General features: G+C 35.0%; 1 protein-coding gene across 2 annotated transcripts; it reads right to left on the bottom strand.

Moving 5' to 3' along the window:
- On the bottom strand, positions 1 to 9,872 carry LOC115918159. Of its 2 annotated transcripts, XM_030985871.1 has the most exons (5): positions 8,309 to 9,872; positions 5,941 to 6,093; positions 5,020 to 5,076; positions 1,512 to 1,589; positions 1 to 1,009 (listed from the first exon to the last, which is right to left on the bottom strand). In XM_030985871.1, exons 1-5 carry the CDS (start codon positions 9,861 to 9,863, stop codon positions 807 to 809), a joined length of 2,046 nt encoding a protein of 681 aa, XP_030841731.1. In that variant the 5' UTR covers positions 9,864 to 9,872; the 3' UTR covers positions 1 to 806. The 2 variants fall into 2 exon arrangements, with proteins under 2 accessions (XP_030841731.1, XP_030841732.1); XM_030985872.1 differs by lacking the exon at positions 5,020 to 5,076.
- Positions 9,873 to 17,374: the final 7,502 nt, after the last annotated feature.

The raw sequence follows: 17,374 nt of genomic DNA, 5'->3' as shown, positions 1-17,374 counted from the left end.
TTTAGAAAACTTCACTTTTTCATGGAAAAATGCTTATTTGTTCTATGCACGCAAGTTAGATTGAGCGGATGAGACAACGTTTCCATATGTTTTAGGACATGGACCTGTGACAAATAAACCCTTTTCAAAGGGAGATTTCCTCCTGGAATATCGTGGAAATATGGAATATTTATTTTGATCTCTTACACATAACTTGGGATAGAAATCAAATAGGTCAGGAAAAAATATTAATTTCAAGTAATGCACAGTACAGCTATAAAATGTGGATGGAGTATTCTGCACATGTGCACACTTTCCACCTTTATACACTTTGCTTATAAAAGAAATGCTGACACACACGCATATTCTCTTTGTTATAATACATTGCAGTCCATGCTGTAAGATGCAGATTGAATGTCAATCACATCCATATTTCTTATAAAGGAATGTTTATGTTTGTTTTATTTCAGCAATGAATTTATTGTATCGTTTGTTTTCTTCTCAAGTGCAATTTCCGATTGTGTGTAGAAAGTTTGTTCATGGTTTGACAATTCAACAGCAGTTATACAAATTACCATTCTTGCAGCTATAATTTTTATCAAGGTGATCCATATTAATTACAAACCTTTTTGCTTTGTATTATCTGACATTTATAGAAATTATTTGAATGTTTGCATAGTATACAATTGAATTATTATCATTTTATTCATTTATTTGTTTTTGCTTGTGATTGAATCAAACCTCATGATTTGCATGGAGTGCAATAAATCATATTTATATACATACATGTGTGTGTGTACACTTTTCTTCATTGAGGTAAGATGGATTCAATGGGATTTTAGTTTGTTTTGTTTAATAATGTTATAAACCCTGTATTTAATCTTAGTCCAGGGTAGTGTTGCAAGTTCAGGATACTTATTTCTACATTCCTCACATTCTTCTTTCCCTGGAATTTGGAATGTCCTGTAATTTCTTTTGAAAAATGTGTCTACAGCATGGTGTTGTGCTGCTGTCCAGGTAATGCGTTCCGCTGTAAATGAAAAGAGATTTTATAGGAGAGTGAAAAGAAAGCATGTGCATATTTGATAACCTAAGGACAACTTCATGTGATGCAAAAAAGTCATCTAAATCAAGAAATTTTCACAATTCCTTCTAAAGTACATTGTCACATATCCAACATGTACATGCAATTAACCCTAATCCCATTGGGATATTTCGATCACTTCAGTCCATTGGGGGGGGGGGGGGTTATTGGGTCCCCCCTTCTGATCTCGGCCGTTGATCGCGCAATCGCGCCGAAATTCGGCATGCACATAGCTTGTGATGTTAACTCTTAGATTGCGTAGTTACATTATATTCTACTTGCATGCAGATTTTTGCAGTGATCGTGCAACCAGTAGCCAAGATCTGAAGATGGGAGGGGGGGGGGGGGGGAGTTAAATCAACCTCTGGCAAAAGAAGACCCCAAAACCCGGCTAAATTAGGGTTTAAATAGGACTACAAGCAAAGTTTGAACTACATGCTATTATTACCTTTTGACCTTTTTGCAACAGGATGGCTACTTTTTGGCTCCATAGACCCAGGAGGTCCATCCCTCTCATCTGAGAGCTCTGGAGAGAGAGAGAGAGAGAGAGAGAGAGAACAACATTATTTTCTGGATTAACTAGATGAATCCTCGACCGCACGCAGTCGGAATTTATGCCTCCGCCATCACGTGATCAGAATTATCTTTCCCATTTATATCACGCAATCAGAAATAAATATTTAACTGAATAAGATTAACACATGACTTCCTTTATACTGCATACTAATAATAGCGAGAACATGAATTGAACATTCATGTTTTCAATGACATATGTGACCGATGGCCTCATAAATCTAAAATCTAATCAGACCCTTGTCCTTCCCATATCCTCGCATGATAAAAGTTATTTGTCAAACAAATTATGAGCTATTGCGAGAAAAGGCCATTTCCGTGTATAAAATGACCTATGTGACCTTTGACCTCATGGCCTATGGATAATTGTACTTCCCATCTGCATAAAGGACCAAGGTTTCAAGTTGATAAGCTAAACCATGGTCTGTTTTCCTGTATTCAATGACCCCTGTGACCTTTTACCTAATAGATCCATAAATCTTATCAGATCATTATCCCTCCTATATGAATACATGACCAATGTTTCAAGTTCATACGTTAAACGTATTATAAGTTTAGCGAGAACAGACTATTTTCATGTATAAAATGACCGCTGTGACCTTTGACCTTATGACTCCAAAATTTGCTTGGATCAGTGTGCTTTTCATTTGCACACACGACCAAGGTTTCAAGCTGATATGTCAAACTGCTCTTAAGTTATCCCTAGAAAAATCCATTTTTATGTATTTCATGACTTATATGACCTTTGACCTTTGACCTCATGACCCTAAAAATTTGCATGGATCATTGGGCTTCCCATCTGCATACATGACCAAGGTTTACAGTTGATATGTGGAATCGTTCTTGAGTTATCACAAGACAAGTGCATGTTCATGTATTCAATGACCTCTGTGACCTTTGACCTCATGACTCCAAAATCTAATCAGATCATTGTCCCTCCCATAAGCATACATGACAAAAGTTTCAAGTTGATACCTTTATTGGTTCTAAAGTTATCGCGAGAACGAAAACGGGAGGGACGGACAACCCGAAAACATAATGCCTCCGGCACCACCTTCGGTGGGCGGAGGCATAAAAATATACCAAAGTAAAGATGATTATAATACCCCATCCTCCATGTGTGTACTGAATCTCCTGACCATTGCTCAATATGAGGAAGTAATTTGATCTGCAATATTTCTACTTGATTTATTGCCATGTGCTGTAACCATGGCATCATAATTTCTGGCACATGAAAACAGGGCGTTTTACATTCACATGACCTATATGTGTGTGAAATATTAAAAGCATCTCTAAACTAGATGGAATTCGACTGCGCGCAGTCGAAAATGATGCCTCCGTCATAGAGCAATTTTACAAACCGAAACGGAAGAAATTTTTCAAATTCAAGTTCAATTGTAATCCATTAACATGTTCTCAGAATATCGTGATTACAAGCAATTTCTCATATACATATATGACCCTTTGATCTTTGACCTCATGACCCTAAAATCTACTCAGTTCATTGGCTCTGCAAGATTTCCTGAGTTAAATAGTAATCCATCTGTCAGTTCTAATGAGAATGCGTCCACAAGCTATTTTTGCATACATAATGAGCCCATGACCTTTGATCTTATGAACCATTCATTGGCTCTGCAAGATACATAAATGATCTAAGTTTGGCAGGAATCCATCAATCTGTTCTAATGATAATACGATCACAAGCTATTTTTGCAAACATAATGAGCCGCATGACCTTGACCTTTACCTCATGACCCCAAAATCTAATCAGTTCATCAGCTCTGCAAGTAACATACATGACCTAAGTTTGGCAGGAATCCATCAATCGGTTCTTGAGATAAGGCGATCACGAGCTGTTTTTGCATACACAATGTGCGCTGTGACCTTTGACCTCGTGACCCCAAAATCTAATCAGTTCATTGGCTTTGCAAGATACATACATGACCAAAGTTTGGCAGGAATCCATCAATCGGTTCTTCAGATAACGCGATCACAAGCTGTTTTTGCATACATAATGAGCCCTGTGACCTTTGACCTTTGACCTCGTGACGCAAAATGTAATCAGATTGTTTTCCTATAGTGATACACACTATCACTAAGTTTGAAGTTTAAATCTCCAGTGGTTCTTGAGATATCATGATAACAATCTCAATGTATGGAATTTCATAAGTTGACCTCTGTGACCCTTGACCTTTGACATACGTGCTCCAAAATCTAATCAGATCGTCTTCCTATGGTGATACATACTATCCTTAAGTTTGAAGTTTAAATCTCAAATGGTTCTTGAGATATCGCGCTAACAAACTCAATACAAGGCATTTCATAAGTTGACCTCTGTGACCTGTGACCTTTGACCTACGTACTCCAAAATCTAATCAGATCGTCTTCCTATGGTGATAAATACTATTCCCGAGTCTTAAGTTTAAATCTTAAATGGTTCTTGAGATATTGTGATAACGGTCAAACGGGACGGACGGACGGACGTACGGACGTACGGACGGACAACCCGAAAACATGATGCCTCCGGCACCACCTTCGGTGGCGGAGGCATAAAAACAAGAAGTGCTTTGATCAGCAAAATTTGAAACAGATGGACCAACGGACCAAGTGGCCGACCTATACAACTTTTGTTTGGCGGTGGTGTTAAAATAAAAAAAAAATCACATAATATAAACTAGCAAAAGCAGAACGCACCTAGCAGTCTGGCTTGCATCATGCAATGCATTGCAGCATTCTTTGTGACATGGGAATATCAGATCATTTTTAAATATCCCTTTCAATATCCCTATAATTTTCATTGAATTTACATAAAAATGGCACACTATGTCTCGTTCTGCTATTCAGAGAGAAATAAATTGTGTTTTTAATGCAGTATAGGGCTTGATTGAACAGCTTTGTGAGGACATTAATCTGTGAATGTAACATAACTTGTTTCCATAAATGTGTGAGGACAATTGCAGTGCAAAAAAGTTCTTGTTTGGACTAATATTGCATGAGACATAAAACTAATATGCATAAATGTCTGAGGACATCACACGGAAATGTAACACGGAACTTGTTTCCATAAAGGCATAAAGACATCGTGCAACAAATTCTGGCACAGAAATATGTAACGACTTTGTATATAAATGTGGACATTCCATTGTCCAATTTATAACTTCTCTTTCATTCTTCTTTTCTGTCTCAATTGTATTATTTTATTTTTTTGCACTCCTTTCAATAGCCAATTAGAAATCGTGTATCCTCTCCCAGAAACTAAGTGGACTATTTGTCCATGCACTTCATTGTAGTATTGCAAATTATGCACATTATCAAGTTTCTAATACATTTTCTCTGCTTTTAACTTTTTCAAAGTTGAAATAGGAGATTCAGGAACTGGTTACCTCTTGATCTCTTTGCAATTCTATGGCTCTTAGTTCGATCTCTCTTAACTGGGGGCTCTGAAAAAAAATAATTACGAGACAAAGTACAATCTAATAGGCAACTAAATCACTCCATAGGGGTAAATGTAGTTGATGAATTTAGAAAGAGAAAATATATAGAGAATGGCTTTAGATATATAATTAGCAGAATTTTTTAATCAGCCAAAAAGTGCTTTGAAAAAATTGGACGATGAATTGTGTCTCCATGATCCCCTTTTGATTTTCAAAAACTTGGCAGCAAAAGAAGCATATTAAGACTTTTAACTAAAAACTCATATAACGGCATACCATGAAATATCTCAGTATAAACTGTATAATTGTTTATCCTTCTATTTCTTTGAATTATGTTAACAGAAAATTAAGGATTTACCTGCACACACACATATATAAAGTAAAAGTCATCAGAGATCATATGATCAAAATAACAATGTTGCACTAAAGCATATCTTCACCTGTCCATCCTTACTATTCAGCTAATTTCTCTATAACTCCCAACAAAGCAAGCTTTCCTCATAAGATGTCAGGCATTTTCTGACTTTTATCCAGGGCTAGAAACTACAATTTTGGTTAAGACCAAACTATTCAACACCTTCACAAGCACATGCATGTAACTTTATTATTCTAATAAAAATGGGACGTGAAAATAAACATGAAGATTTTGGTTGTTAGTATAGAAATAGATTCACATGCAATGACTAAAAAATGAAAACAAAATACTAATAGATGTATTTTTTAGGTAAATCCAAACTTCTTATAATGGGAACATTATGAGGTTACAGTTGTTTAAAAATTGATGCCAGATGCAATGAAAGAGGTTATACATGTATAGGATGGTATACAATTAGATACATGAAAGAAACTCATGTCTTTATGACTTGTCACCTTCTTGAATATCCCCATCTGGGGTGTGCCCTTCTTCAGGGGTGTCCACTTCTTGACTATCTCCATCAGGGGTGTCCACTTCTTGACTATCTACATCAGGGGTGTCATCTTCTTGAATATCTCCATCAGGGTTGTTATCTTCTTCACAAGCTTCTGCAGTGAAAAGAGAGGCGAGAGGCTTGGGTGCCTGGCCGGTTTGAACATAAACAGTTGACTTCAAAAAGGTCCATCTACTTGGAGGATAAAATCTGGGTTTCTAGATACCCCCATCTTTCTATTTCCTCATCGAATGGCCAGGACTTTATTTTTTTTTTCTTACTACATAGGGCTTCATGACCATAATTCTAGGAACACGCAGGTTCCTAGAAAGAATAATTCCAGCATATTTAACCCTGATCCCATTGGGATATTTTGATCGCTTCAGTCAATGGGGGGAGGGGGGGGGTGTAGCTTATTTGGCCCCCCTTCTGATCTCGGCCGTTGATCGCGTGATCGCGCGGAAATTAGGCATGCACATAGCCTGTGATGTTAACTCCTAGATTGCATGATGCTAATTAAGCATTAATTATGTGTGAATTCTAATAAGCAGAAATAAATCACCTACTGAAGCTCCAAATGTGCTGATTTTTGGTCTAGATACTCCTACTAATGTTACAGACAGATTATCATGAAAAGATTTCTAACAAAATTATTATGTATTTTATTGTTTTTTGAATTTCTTATGTATTTCTTTGTTTTTTCAACTTTATTATTTCTATTGTTTTTTTTATAGAAATTGTCGGTGACATTATTAGGGTCATACTATGATAAAAAGTACATTTTTAATCCATTTCATCCAGTTATATGAAAAATAGACCAGGATTTATGAATATTGACTGAAAACACAATTTGCATAAATCACGTTTTTGAATCATATTTGGCTTGACGAATTTTTTTCAAATGCGCGTAGCGTCGGTACCGCATACCTGGTTGTCGCAAATTTGGTTTCAAAAGTTGCGCGAGACTTGAAACAAAAAAGTCACAAACAATCATGGCGCGAGCTTTTCGCGTTTCAGACTTCTCACGAAAAATGTCGAGGGGGGGGGGGGATTAGGGTTAATCCTAAAAAAAGACTGGGCTATTTTTGGTCTCTAAGAAAACTGGGGGGGGGGGATAAAGTGCCCCAAGTCTGTTTAGGGTTAAATATAACACCTGACACATGTGTTTTCACAAATAACTCCCTCTGAAAGGTAAGCAGATCTGAAACTAGATGAATACTCGACCGCGCACGGTCAAAATTTATGCCTATGCCATCACGTGATCAGAAAGATATTACCCCTTATACAACGCGATCAGAAATATTTGGGTGATTTTTATAAGTTTTTGGGGCCCTGTGACCATTGACCTTTGAAATCCTGAAACCAAAATGTAATCATCTTCCTATGCTTATACATACTTGAGCCAGGTAGAAAGCTGTTCAATTGTTCTGAAGTTATCGTGGTAACAAGCTATTTTGGATGATATTTTAAAAGTTTTTCTTGGCCCTGTGACCTTTGACCAACTGAACCACAAATCTAATCAGTTCATCCTGACATGCAGACAAATGCAAATTTATACATAAAATCAAACTTTTTGCTCTATTTCACTAAATAAAGCTCCTAGAAAGCTGATTTTTGTGTAAATATTCTTTATATGATTCCTTACAATTCTACTTGTAAACAAAATTGCAATGAGAATCAATTTCCTATGTTTTATACTGTTTTATGAATTTCTTACCTATTTCTTTGTTTTTTCGACCTTTTGTTTTTTATTGTTTTTTAGATGGAATGTGTTGCAAAACATTTTGGAAGCATATTTATGCTAAAATAATTCATTTCAGCCCATAAAAGAGAAGGTATTCATATATTTATGATTTCTTACTGAAAACACATTTTACATAGACTTTGTACACAAAATCACGTTTTTTAGCCATTTTCGGTCTGACATGCATGCACTAAAGGTGGGCGGCGGCGTAACCATATGCCCGATTTTCGCGAAAATGGTCTTAAAAGTTGCACAAGACTTGATAGTAAAAAATCAGCGAGTCACGCGGTGAAAAAAATTCGCATGGCAGAGCGGTTGCGATGAAATTTGTCGAGGGGGGGGGGGCCAGTTGGAAAAGGGTTAAGCCATGGAATAAGCTATGGAAAAATAGGTGTCATCTTAAACAGAAAGAACACTTTTTTCTGTGATGTGACACAATATGGAAATATGTTTCTGATATATTTGCTATGTATCCGTAAACTCAATTTTCCAAAGTTTGTATGAGGGGAAAGGGTTCATAGCAGAATGGAAAAGTGTTTTGGAAAAAAAGATGTTTAATAATACATGTACATGTACTTGTTCTTACCATTTAGGTCGACATTGATACTGTCCAAGGACATTCCAGAGCACTTGTTCATCTGTCCCTTTTCCATTAGCAGCAGTATTTTTGCGATCTTAGCTACCTGAAGTGTGTTCTCTGGTAATCTATAATACTCTCGGTGAACTTTAATGTTGTGGCCCATAAAGGTGGCAAGTACATCTAGTTCATTGTCCTTCAGACATAATATCTGGGACATGGTTGCGACATGTTTCCTTAGCTGAGTGGATGTGATGTTTTCTGGATGTTCTGCTTTAGACATCCGAGCAAACTTTCTCACAGCATCACAACCCCTATAAGGTGTGGTACAACCTGGGCGTGCAAACAGGTACATATTGGACTCTAGGACTCCAGCATCTTGCCTAATGCTTTCCTCTGCTAAAACATCAAGTGCTTCTTTCATTTCCTGCGTCAGAAGCACAGGGACTGTTCTCCCTCTCTTTCCAGGTATTTCAACTCTGGTCAGTTTCTTGCAAAGCTCCTTTTCAAGCTTGTTGAGGCCCTGTAGAACGTCTTTGTTGAGATCTCCAGTACGTTTTTTGTAGTTTTCTACTGTCATCCTTTCAACCTCTCCACTGCGTTTCCTATTGAACAGGACAGTCTGAGCAAGCATGGCTTGGCCTAACCTGGAGAAATCATCACTGCTTACAGAACCTGCTGTGATGTGTGTCATTGACTCCTGCATCTGGTGCTGGATGGTGTTGTGCACGCTTTGTATGTCAGAAGACAAAGGAATTATTGTTGGTCTGTTCCTCTTTGCTGTGTAGAGAGTCTTGAGAGCACCTGTTGAAACTTTTTCTGCCCATTCAAGAGAGCACAATTCACCAAACTGTTCAGCCCTTTCTTTCTGCCCTGTGTCCCCATTCTTCAGTGCTTCAGCCATAAGAAACCTGGAACACTTTTTGAGTGAGTGTCCAACTTTTAAGGCTAGAGAAGGTGTCTTATACTTGCCTGAGCTCTCATCCAAGCCTGCTATTTTGTTGACAGCTCGGACCACATCATCAAACACCTTTGGGTCAATGGTATCAGACAGGCAGTTGATGGATGGTCTGATAGATCTCATTTGAAGGAGCAGACGGCCCATTTCCCTTAGTTTTTGACCAACATAGTTATAATGGTTGTTTGAGTCCTGGAACTTGGATAGAAGATGTCCACCGAGCTTTATGATTAAATCATCATGCCTCACTGCCAAACTAACATCATCATGAGTCATTCGGCTGAAGACTTCATCTCGAAGTCTTACAGGTACTTCTTTTGGCATAGGCAGCAACATCGAACATTGTGACTGAAAACTTCCAGATCCAGACTGAGCACTTCCGACACATTTCTTTCGATGCTTCCACAAGTCACTCCTTACATACCATGCGTAACACTGAGTGCAAGGCAGGTAGTCCTTCACTGGTGTTTCATACGTTGGCCGTTTAAATGGAATCAGCAAACCCTTCCCTTCTCTTAATACTTGAAGATTATGAGCATGATTGCCTTTATTTCTCAAAAGTTCAAGTAAGTCACGTCGATTCTTAGACTTCTTTGGAAATGCCATGATTCTTTTAACATCAACTTCGTTTGAATGATGTGACTGGATGTGACGAGCAAATTTTGGAGTGTCCTTCTCGCAAAATACACAAAAATGCCGTTTGTCCCACTTCCTCCGAAGTTCGTTGTTTGCTGTTAGAACCTTTATACATGTATCCTCAGCTTTGTCTGTTATATCCTTTTCTTGATTTCCAGCGTTGTTTTCTGAATCAAGTTGACCAATACTGGACTCATATAGACGATCTGCTCTGGATGTATGCAGTACGCGATATGGAATGACATCAGATTCACAATCATCATTGCTATCTTCACTGTCTTCACTCTTCTTCCATGTTGGGTCAGCGTCTGTATCATCAACGTCTTCATCATCTCTTTCTTCCTATGGAAACAAATGAAACACAAAGTAAATACAAATGCAGCGATCAAGCTGATAATTGATGAAATCCAATAGCAGGGAAAAAAATCAGTTTTAATAAAAAATGAGGAAATTAAATTTTCACATGTTTATTAAAATAGATACGCAAGTGCATATAAGGCATCTATGGTATTATAAACATTGTAACAATTCGATAGTAACACTTGTTTGCATGAATCTGTTAGATTACACTGCAATGCAACAATGAACTTGTTTCCATAAGTGTTTGAGGACATTACATGTACACTGCAAATTTGACATAGAAATTGTTTACATATTCAAGAGAGGACATGCATGTTATAATACTAAGCAATTTCAACACACTAATTGAGGATCTCTATACTTACCGAAGATGGTATGTTCTTTTCCTTTTCCAGACTGGGCTACAATACATGAGAGAAAGACATGAAACATTTCATCATTGTCATTTTTTTTTTGTTTACCCCTTTTCTTTCCATTTATTTTCTTGTATTTTTAAAACTTTCTTTTTCTTTCCTTTTCCCTTTTTATATTTCACTTTGTCGGCATTTTCGTTTCTTTTCTTTTCTGTTCTGCCCGAATACGAGAAGGCAAATAAGGCATCTACAGGTATCATAAACATTGTAACAATTTGGTAGTAACACTTGTTTGCATAATAAAAAAATAATAATAATGAAATATCTTTATATAGCGCATAACACAATCATGAGAAAGTCCCTATGCGCTTAAACAGAAATAGAAGTGTGAAAGAAATCAAAAGAGCTGGGATTATCACCAAGGTTATTGGGTTTCAAAGAGATAAGTTTTTAAGTTACTCCTGAATTTGTCATATGGTGTGATATTTGTGAAGAAGTTTGGTAGGCTATTCCATAAAATAGATGCTTCATGTGAAAATGATCTCTCACCATATGATTTTGTTGCAGTTTTAGGTACAGTGAACATTGATCTTTTACGAGAACGTAATGATCTCTCCGGTTTATATTCAATGAGCAATTCTGTGAGATATATGGGTGCTAACTGTTAAATCTGTATTACACTGCAATGCAACAATGAACTTGTTTCCATAAGTGTTTGAGAACAATACATGTACACTGCATATTTGACATAGAAATTGTTTACATATTCAAGAGAGGACGTGCATGTTTTAATACTAAGCAATTTCAACACACTAATTGAGGATCTCTATACTTACCGAAGATGGTATGTTCTTTTCCTTTTCAAGACTGGGCTACAATACATGAGAGAAAGACATGAAACATTTCATCATTGCAATCTTTTTTTGTTTACCCCTTTTCTTTCCATTTATTTTCTTGTATTTTTAAAACTTATCTTTTCTTTTCTTTTCCCTTTTTATATTTCAACTTGTCCCCATTTTAGTTCCTTTTCTTTTCTATTCTGCCCGAATACGCAAGTGGAAATAAGGCATCTACAGGTATCATAAACATTGTAACAATTTGATAGTAACACTTGTTTGCATAAATCTGTTAGATTACACTGCAATGCAACAATGGACTTGTTTCCATAAGTGTTTGAGAACATTACATGTACACTGCAATTATTTGACATAGAAATTGTTCACATATTCAAGAGAGGACATGCATGTTTTAATACTAAGCAATTTCAACACACTAATTGAGGATCTCTATACTTACCGAAGATGGTATGTTCTTTTCCTTTTCCAGACTGGGCTACAATACATGAGAGAAAGACATGAAACATTTCATCATTGTCATTTTTTTTTTTTTTTACCCCTTTTCTTTCCATTTATTTTCTTGTATTTTTAAAACTTTCTTTTTCTTTCCTTTTCCCTTTTTATATTTCACTTTGTCGGCATTTTCGTTTCTTTTCTTTTCTGTTCTGCCCGAATACGAGAAGGCAAATAAGGCACTGGTTTTTTTTAACTATGACCAAATAGCTTAATGACCCTTTGACAGCCTGAAACTTTACAAAGATAAAGAATTCGAAATCAGTTACAACTTTTTCTTGTAGCATGGACCTAGGTTTACCTCCCATAGCTTAGCGAAAAAATGTCAGCGTTGCTTTATGTGCATGAGGTATCCCTGAACAGCCAATTGTTTACGGAATTTTGTAACAAAATTGACATACCTTTTTGGTTGAAGCCGAAAAAAATATATACCCACAAGCAATATGTTTTTTTTCTATTGATGATTAATGAGCATGGGTGGATCTTAAAGAAAGTTAACAGTAATCTGAATTAACTCCTGTATTTTGATAGAACAGTGCAATTGAAAATGGTGTTTCGGACGTTACATTTTCCGTAAACAATGTAGGCCCTCATTTAACCCACTAGAACAATCATTTAATGAGATTGTTTATGGTTTGAATAAGCTTATTAGTTACTCCAAGTCATTAAATTAAAAGAAAATATAATGTAATTGTAGTAGCGCTTATATTATAAATATATTCAAAATTTGAAAAAGTTGTCTCATTTTCCGTAAACAATTTTGTAACGTCCGAAACAACTTTCCAATTGAAGTAGTAGAAAATATATGAACTGCAGGACCTATCTTTCGTAACATTTTTTAAACATTTCATGGCGGCTACCCACCAAAAAAAAAGAAATTTGCAATACATCATTACAATACTATTTTATAGTTAAAACCAATTTTCCGTTAACTGTTGTAACGTCCGTAACGAATGTAACGTCCAAAACAAAAAATACCAAATAAATGATGATAATCCATATTTGAGGGTATCTGGAGTAAATAAATCATTATGAAATAAGTTATTATAAGTCTTAACACAAGTCAAAACACAAATCAGGTCTTTCAAGTCCAATAATTTTGTGTAAACTCAAGAAGGGTGTTTCGGACGTTACACTATTTGATTGTTAACACATAGTTTGCAAATTTCAACTAATTTTCGATCATATGTGCAAGTTACGATTTCACAATGCACACTCCTGTTAAAAACACTATTTTGATAATTTCATTTAGATCTAAATATAAAAATATGAAGAAATATGATGCAAAAAATCAAATTTTCCGTAAAATATCTAAATTTTCTGCAAAATTGACTTATTAAACATAAATATTGAAGCCACAATTTGTGGTGCAAGGCATTCCTGGCTGCTTTAGTATATCCTTAATTGTAATTTATCAGAAAAAATCTCAATAAAAGTGACTCATAAAAATTATTCAACCATTTTAACAGCACTTTCTGTTATGCTGTTAGCACGTTTCGGATGTTACATTAAACTGTTAACAGACATTTTCATACTTTAACTAGTTCAAATGAGGGGCAAAGATAGATGTGAGAATAGCAAATTTCAATTTTTCAACCTCTCCTCTCGCTATTTACATTGCTGTGTGTTTGCAAATCATCACGTTTTCATTTTTACAGAGGTTGTTCCAAATTATGTCATATAACCAAAGATTGTATGGTCAATCTAAACTATTTGGTAGGTTACAAAAGCTCAAAATCACCCACTTAAGCAATACCCAGTGTACATGTACATGACATGGGTATGATACAGGTATATAAAGTTGATAGAATCAAGCAAATTAACATGTTTTCTAAAAATCTATCGGAAATATGAATTTTCATTTGAAAATACCTTTTAAAAAGGGCACTCAGTACACGTAACTAATCTGTGTAGAAAGTTCATACATGTATAAAAGAAAAGGGCATTACCAGTAATACCTTATTTAATGATCCTAAACATATACATGTAGTATCCTCCTCAAATGTATGCATACATACAAAATATGTAAGCTAGTGTAGGGATTTATTTTGAACTTCTGAAACTCCCCTTCATATCTATGATTCATCCTTTCATATTAACAGGTCATCCCTCATTCACATTCACCCTTTTCATCCACCATCCTTTCATCTGTCTATATCTCTCTCTCATTGGTTTCAATGTTCACCTGATGCAGTCAAGCTTATATAATATAATTTACATATCTATGAATATTCAATGTATACCCTTTGTTTATGTTTGAATATTCAAGAATACTTTGTGATGTTGATTTATACTTGTATGGGACTATATGAATATTTATTGATTTATTATACTTTGCATGGAATGTATGTGGAATGCTACATAGAATGCTGTAATGCTTTTACACATTAAAACCTGGTCAGTTAGCTAGTAGTTATCAATCCTACAACATGTCTGCTGGGCTGCCTCTGTGTTAAGAGTGGTAGGAATTATCTGTTAGAACCGCAACCCTACACTAGTGTGAAATATAAATGGGCTGTCCGTTTTTGTTTTTTTTCCTCTACGAAATGTCAAAGTTGGGGTGCGGCGCTGCGGCCTTATCGCCGGCAAATACGGTACATGTTTAGCCTACACTGTATATTGTTTGTCACCTGTAATATAGGCACAGCAAGAGTTAAGATCTATCAACCAACCAACCGACCAACAAATCTATCCATCCATTCATCAATCGGTCATCAATTAAATAAATAAATAAATACTTATTTAAGAGCATTAAAACATATTGTCGTTTAAAACAGCCTCCTAATACAAATAGTGGGAAAGGATGATTGTTACTACAGTAGTATTATAACCTAAAACACACACAATTTTAAAATACATAAAAAATGTCTCATTCTCGAGATGTACATACATTAGGATTCACTTATTTCTTATTACCGTACTTACATGACTGGGGGTACTTTTTTATAGTTTTATTTTTTTAAAGATTTGTCAATGTTTTTCTTACATACATGAATGTGTTAGTGATATTATTGAATGACACACTATATAGTTGAAGGCAAAGAACATTAGCAAGATGATTAAACATCTATATTGTAGAGTTTGTAGAAATTGATGATCTCATTGAAATGTTAACATCGTGTAACATCCGAAACAAACCATAGTATACATTTCACACTGTTGTTCATAACATGCAATAAAGAGTATGTTTCTATGTGAATTTTCTAAGGAGTTTTGATGACTACAATTGCTATTAGCTTTATATTTCACTCTGTTAGATCACATAAGCATTTTTAACTACCGGTACACGTTCTTGAGATGAATAATATACCTTACATAAATTGAGTGGTCGATGAAGACAAACTTGGTATACATGTATGTGCTAAACTAATTAAAACTGCACAATTTTTTTCCATAAATGTTACAGAAGTATTTTTTTGCAAACAATTAATGTAATTGAGGTCAATAATACCTAAAGAAAAGCAATTAACTTGAATAAAGTTATAATGTTAACAGTGTGTAACGTCCAAAACATCAGTGGTGTGCCATATGAAAATTATTAGGCAATGCACTGGTTCCCAATTTTTTGGCATGTATTTACCTTATATCATCAGTTGTTATAATAAAATAAGTTTGACCTAAGAAAAAAGCATTTTACCTATTGAAATAAAAACTTGTTATTGTCAAAACCCTAATTTAGAGCTATTTTTCACTTTCAAGGGATACAAAATCTGTATTTTTCAAGATAGAAACTCAACCATTTGCATGAATAATCTCTGAAACATATTCTTAAAGACCCAACATATTTAAAGGTGTAGTTAATAGCAAATGAGTTTTATATCACAGTTATTAGATATGCTATAGTTCACAATAAAATTGTAAAAACTCAAAGTATTCATATCTGGTGAATAAATAAGGAGATAGATTAAGGTCCAGAATTTGCATTTCTCAAAAATATGATTAGTCCTGATCATGAAAATACAAGTTTGAAGTGAGTAAACATAATTTCATTTTGGACCCATTTGTGGACACATTTGGTATAAGTTAAAAAAAACCAGTGCCATAAGGCATCTACAGGTATCATAAACATTGTAACAATTCGATAGTAAACCTTGTTTGCATAATAAAAAAATAATAATAATGAAATATCTTTATATAGCGCATAACACAATCATGAGAAAGTCCCTATGCGCTTAAACAGAAATAGAAGTGTGAAAGAAATCAGAAGAGCTGGGATTATCACCAAGGTTATTGGGTTTCAAAGAGATAAGTTTTTAGGTTACTCCTGAATTTGTCATATGGTGTGATATTTGTGAAGTAGTTTGGTAGGCTATTCCATAAAATAGATGCTTCATGTGAAAATGATCTCTCACCATATGATTTTGTTGCAGTTTTAGGTACAGTGAACATTGATCTTTTACGAGAACGTAATGATCTCTCCGGTTTATATTCAATGAGCAATTCTGTGAGATATATGGGTGCTTACTGTTAAATCTGTATTACACTGCAATGCAACAATAAACTTGTTTCCATAAGTGTTTGAGAACAATACATGTACACTGCATATTTGACATAGAAATTGTTCACATATTCAAGAGAGGACATGCATGTTTTAATACTAAGCAATTTCAACACACTAATTGAGGATCTCTATACTTACCGAAGATGGTATGTTCTTTTCCTTTTCCAGACTGGGCTACAATACATGAGAGAAAGACATGAAACATTTCATCATTGCAATCTTTTTTTGTTTACCCCTTTTCTTTCCATTTATTTTCTTGTATTTTTAAAACTTTACTTTTCTTTTCTTTTCCTTTTTTATATTTCAACTTGTCCCCATTTTAGTTCCTTTTCTTTTCTATTCTGCCCGAATACGCAAGTGCAAATAAGGCATCTACAGGTATCATAAACATTGTAATAATTTGATAGTAACACTTGTTTGCATAAATCTGTTAGATTACACTGCAATGCAACAATGAACTTGTTTCCATAAGTGTTTGAGAACATTACATGTACACTGCAAATTTGACATAGAAATTGTTTACATATTCAAGAGAGGACATGCATGTTATAATACTAAGCAATTTCAACACACTAATTGAGGATCTCTATACTTACCGAAGATGGTATGTTCTTTTCCTTTTCCAGACTGGGCTACAATACATGATAGAAAGACATGAAACATTTTATCATTGTCATTTTTTTTGTTTGTTTACCCCTTTTCTTTCCATTTATTTTCTTGTATTTTTAAAACTTTCTTTTTCTTTCCTTTTCCCTTTTTATATTTCACTTTGTCGGCATTTTCGTTTCTTTTCTTTTCTGTTCTGCCCGAATACGAGAAAGCAAATAAGGCATCTACACATAAACATTGTAACAATTCGATAGTAACACTTGTTTGCATGAATCTGTTAGATTACACTGCAATGCAACAATGGACTTG

Source organism: Strongylocentrotus purpuratus, unplaced genomic scaffold (genome assembly GCF_000002235.5).
Source record: "Strongylocentrotus purpuratus isolate Spur 01 unplaced genomic scaffold, Spur_5.0 spur5_scaffold_15, whole genome shotgun sequence".
NCBI classification, from domain to species: Eukaryota; Metazoa; Echinodermata; class Echinoidea; order Camarodonta; family Strongylocentrotidae; genus Strongylocentrotus; species Strongylocentrotus purpuratus.
Note: the sequence above shows the minus strand (reverse complement) of the source record. Positions and strands in the feature narration are given on the sequence as shown.

What these genes read in the sequence shown, in the direction of transcription:
- LOC115918159 (XM_030985871.1), bottom strand. Translation starts at nt 9,863, where the DNA reads ATGGCATTTCCAAAGAAGTCTAAGAATCGACGTGACTTACTTGAACTT. An exon ending in TATCAATGTCGACCTAAATG is followed by an intron (nt 6,094 to 8,308) that starts GTAAGAACAAGT and finishes TTTTCACTGCAG; the next exon opens with AAGCTTGTGAAGAAGATAAC. An exon ending in AGATGGGGATATTCAAGAAG is followed by an intron (nt 5,077 to 5,940) that starts GTGACAAGTCAT and finishes ATTTTTTTTCAG; the next exon opens with AGCCCCCAGTTAAGAGAGAT.